Source organism: Echinops telfairi, unplaced genomic scaffold, assembly GCF_000313985.2.
Source record: "Echinops telfairi isolate 266 unplaced genomic scaffold, ASM31398v2 ScPeMD7_3533;HRSCAF=4204_1, whole genome shotgun sequence".
NCBI classification, from domain to species: domain Eukaryota; kingdom Metazoa; phylum Chordata; class Mammalia; order Afrosoricida; family Tenrecidae; genus Echinops; species Echinops telfairi.
This window is the reverse complement of record NW_022107432.1, coordinates 29,631,811-29,636,221: the sequence shown is the minus strand read 5'-3', so window position 1 is coordinate 29,636,221 and position 4,411 is coordinate 29,631,811. Positions and strand designations below refer to the sequence as shown.

General features: G+C 50.7%; 1 protein-coding gene across 1 annotated transcript in view; it reads left to right on the top strand.

Annotated features, from left to right (window-relative positions):
* The window catches only part of CMTR1 (cap methyltransferase 1), a 55,110-nt gene that overhangs the window by 23,154 nt on the left and 27,545 nt on the right, over positions 1–4,411 (top strand). The window contains exons 9-10 of the mRNA XM_045294860.1: positions 1,973–2,171; positions 3,471–3,589. Of these exons, the coding sequence (XP_045150795.1) occupies positions 1,973–2,171; positions 3,471–3,589 (318 nt within the window). The remainder of the gene's footprint in view (positions 1–1,972; positions 2,172–3,470; positions 3,590–4,411) is intronic.

The following is a 4,411-nucleotide window of genomic DNA, read 5'->3' as shown; positions in this document are numbered from 1 at the left end:
ACACTCGGGGCAGCTTCTTGACCCAAATTGATTGGTGGTGGCCACGGAGAATTGCCCTTTTAGAGATGTTTTGCTGCACTCCACTATAAAAAGTGATTTTTCTAAGGCTCCTAGTGGTTTCTTCTCCTTTTTTTTCTGAGGGCGAAAGTGACAGCCAAGCCCAGGAGGCTTGGTGAGCATTTCAGCTGAGTGCAGACACATTGGAATAGTGCCCAGCAGAGGTGGGCATGGCTGAGGGCCCAGCCACACTCCTGCGTTTTTTTGGCTCAGTGGCTGTGGGGTCAGGTGAATCTACAAAGCTTAGAGATTTGTGGAAAAGCCGAATGCAAGTTTGAATCCCATCTCAGAGGATTGTAGCCCAGGTTGATGAAATACCTGCTAAATGGGAAAATATGGAAAAGGATAAACTGTTGACATCTGGGAAGTTTATCTGGTGGAATTCGGTATGATCTTACCTGTGTTTAGTACTGTACCATTTATGAAGGCCAGGATGTAGTAGGCTCCATCATTGACCCTTCTAAGCCTTGAGCAACAGTGCAGCAGTCGCAGTTCACAGGAAGCCCTAGCAGAGGCGTAACTCCAGTGCTTGCCTTGGAGGTACGGCCAGTGAGCGGCAGCACTGAGAGCCCCAGAAGGTGTTTCTGTGAGAGACTTGTGTGGAGACACGCCTGAAGTCACGGGCATGTCCTCCTGGGGGTGGTGAGATGCTTTCTTTGATTCAGCCGCTTTCTGTTGGCCTCCTGTCTCCTCATCTTCCTTTGGCCCTGTGGTTCCTCCCGAGAGGCTGGAGCCTGGAGCCCGGCAGCAGCCAGGGGTGAGGAGCATGGCTCCTTCTTTCCAGGGCTTCTCCTTGTGACCCTGCCTCATTGCCACATTGCTGTCTGGATAATTCTCTTGGTAAATGCCATTAGGTCTTTGTGTGCAAGAGAATATGATCCAAAAATATGAATAATTAACAGCTCGGGAACAAAAAAATGCTGGGGTGGATGAGGGAGAAGGGGAGGTCCCAGCATGCCTTGGGCCCAGGGTGGGCTTGTCACAGGATGATGGAGTTTATTTTTAGCTATCAAGTTACTCCAGAGACTCTTAAAAGAGATAAAGCTATCACAGAGGCCCCTTGTCACCTGGAAAGTGACTAGGCCATGAACATTAATATTTCATGTCTTTTTCATACCCGTGTCCTCTATCTGGCCGTTCCAAAACTGGATGAGCACTCAGCCATGGCAAACGGGTAGCCAGGGAAGGCTAGCGTTTAGTTAATGTACCCATGTTGGGGTCTTGGCTTTGACAAATGCTTTCTGGTAATATAAGGGGTAAATCTTTTGGGAAAACTGGGCATAGGAGATAAAGCAACAACATATGCTTACCTGTGCAACTCTTCGATAAATCTAAAATTATTCCCAAAGAGAAAATGTTGTTGGCGGGGGAAAAAAGGAAAGGCAGAGGCTTTGGCCCGGAAAAGCGGGCCCTCGTGGTCAGGGGGTGACCTTAGAGTCCTCGAGACTGGGGTCAGGGAGGCCAACCCGAGACTCACTGTCAGGTGGGATGGATTCTCCTCCTAGCTTTGTTGCAGACTGTAAGACCGCAGTCTCTAGTGCTGGAGATAAGGCATCTGTTCTGCTCAGTAGGACTCTCAGAAAGCAAGCGATGGTGAGGAACAGACTGAAAAATAAAAAGATGCCCACGGATCGGATCACGGCTGCATTTCCGAGCCCCTGGGGGCATAGCAGTTTGAGATGGCTAGCTGCTACCCGGGAGAAATGCGGGGCTTGCTCTTCTTGTAAAGAGCTACAGGCTCAGAAACCCACAGGGACAAGGTTAGCCCCGTCCAGTAGGGTCGTTAAGAACCGGCATTGGCTCGGTGGCAGTTTGGTTTGTTTGGAAGTGGGGCTGTGGGGCTCCTCTTGTCCTCACTCCTGCCGTCTTCCTGCCCTCCACCGAGCCCTCTGTTGTGCCTCCCCGTCCTCTGCAGCGGCCTCTGGTGAAGGACCGCACAGCCGAGCTCCTGTACTTCGCTGACGTCTGTGCAGGCCCAGGCGGCTTCTCAGAGTACGTGCTCTGGAAGAAGAAGTGGCACGCCAAGGGCTTTGGAATGACTCTGAAGGGCCCGAACGACTTCAAGCTGGAAGACTTCTACTCGGCCTCCAGCGAGCTCTTCGAACCGTACTATGGTAGGGACATTGAGGAGGATCCGGGGAGCAGGGACTGGGCTTTCTTTCCTAGATGACTTAGTCTGGGGGCGCCCTCCGCATCTTGGGTCCTTCTGCATGGGCTCTTTTACCCGAGGCTTGCAGGATCCAGAGTAGACACTGGAGTTGGCAAACTTGTGTCAAAGCCTCATCAGCTCTCCTTTCAGGAGCACTCTTCTTGGCTGGTGATTGGAAGTAATGAAACTGCCTGATCCCTGGCTGAGAACTGGCAGGGCTAAGAGCCAACACAGGCCCCGTGACCCCGGCAGCCCAGTGGGCAGATAGCGCCGCAGCCCCAAAGTAGTCCTCGCGCTCTAGCTGGGTTGCTGTGTCTGGGCAACAAAGCCTGCATCCACCCTCAATAGCCCTTCTTTAGGAAGGAGGAGGCCAAAGAACCTAAGAGCGGACTTCAAAGCAGTTCTGGAAAAGTGGGATTGAAAGAATGGCTGTTTGTATTTACAAGTTCACCAGCAGGGCATAAGATCCACTCTCTCCACATCCTCCCCAACATTTGTTGTTTAGTTTTGTTGTTGGCGGTGTTTTAAATTGGGCTAGCACAAAACTTGGATTCTTGAAAAAAGAGAGTGAATGGATTTTTTTTTCATTAACCTTTTTTAGATCATAGAGAATTTAATTATCTTTTTGATTGGAGTATAAATTAGCATAACTTCTTTTAAAGCATTTTTTTTATTTTCAAGGAAAATTGGCAAGTCATTGCTTATAATCAATTTCAAGCATTGTCTAGCATACTCTTTAAATCATTTTATTGGGGGCTCGTACAATTCTTATCACAATCCATATGTACATCCATTGTCTCAAACACTTTTGTACATTTGTTTCTCTCATCATTCTCAAAACATTTTCTTTCTACTTGAGCCCTTGGTATCAGCTCTTCATTTTCCCCCTCCCTCCCTGCTCCCCCTTACCCCACGAACCCTTGATAATTTATAAATTATTATTATTTTGTCATTTCATGAACTTTTAAAAGCCTCCTTGCATGGAAAAAATGGATCTTGATTCCTAGAGAAGGGTGGCCCTAGGTCTCAGTTGATGATGCTGGGCTCCGGCTTGTGGCAGCAGGGCCCTTTCTGGCCTCTTGGGCCGCCACTGTCAGGCTTCCCGGGGCTGGGCCCTGAGCCGAGGAGCTCCTCTCCTCACGGAGGAGGCCTCTCTGCTGGGGCTCCACGCCCACCTGGTCCTGTGCACACTGCCCCAGAGCTTTTGTCCCGGCTCTGGGGATGCCCGGAGCATGTGCTCCCTGTGACTCCTGCGTCCTGCCAGGCGAAGGGGGGATCGATGGAGATGGAGACATCACCCGCCCAGAGAACATCACTGCGTTCCGGAATTTTGTCCTGGATAACACAGACCGCAAGGGGGTCCACTTTCTGATGGCTGATGGGGTAAGTGGATTTTTCTCCACAGGGTGATACTTTTAAGAATTCAAGATTGTCAAGGTTTGAGAACTCTTTTTGACTTTGCTTCATTTTGCCCTTCAGCTGTCCCCGCACGTGGTAGCTCCTTATTCAGCTAGCAGGGAGGCATGAGTTTATTGTCTCTCTGCAGATTTTCAGTGGTGGTTTTGTAGGCTGTGATGTGTGGAGAGCTTTGCATGGAGCAAGGTGGACCATCCCATCGCACTTTTCCTAAGAGCTGCTGGTTGGCTGAGATGTGGGGGAGGGAGTTGGCAAAAGTGAATGGGAGAAACACTTCGCTCATTTGTCACCTTGGTGTCGTTGACATTCCACTCTTGACAGATGGGCTGACAGAGGCCCACATCACCAAAGACAGCCTCCCGGGGAACTGTGGGAGGCTCTGAGCCTGAGCTGCCGGAATGGGAGCAGCTGTGTTCCAGAGCTGCTGCTGGAGGCCCGTCGCAGCTTTGCGAGCCCAGGCTCTTCCCCAGGAACCTGGCCCGGCAGAGGCACATCGAACCTCTGGGTAGTCCAGACAAAGGCAGGTGTACACAAGGTCATGTGGCAGAAGTGGAGAGAAGCCCCTGCTCTCGCAGGAGCCGCACGGCAAGGTGCGGGAAGGAGGGCGATTGGATGGCCTCCGGCTTACCACAGTGCACAGTGCACAGCAGATAGCAGCTGACAGGCTGGGAGTGAGCTGAGAAGGGTCTGCTTAAGCCACATAATGCTGGTAACCTGAGCTTGATTTTTGTCTTGTTTTTAAATTGACTTCCATCAAAAGCTTGTATTTTGATCAGCATCTGTCAGTGT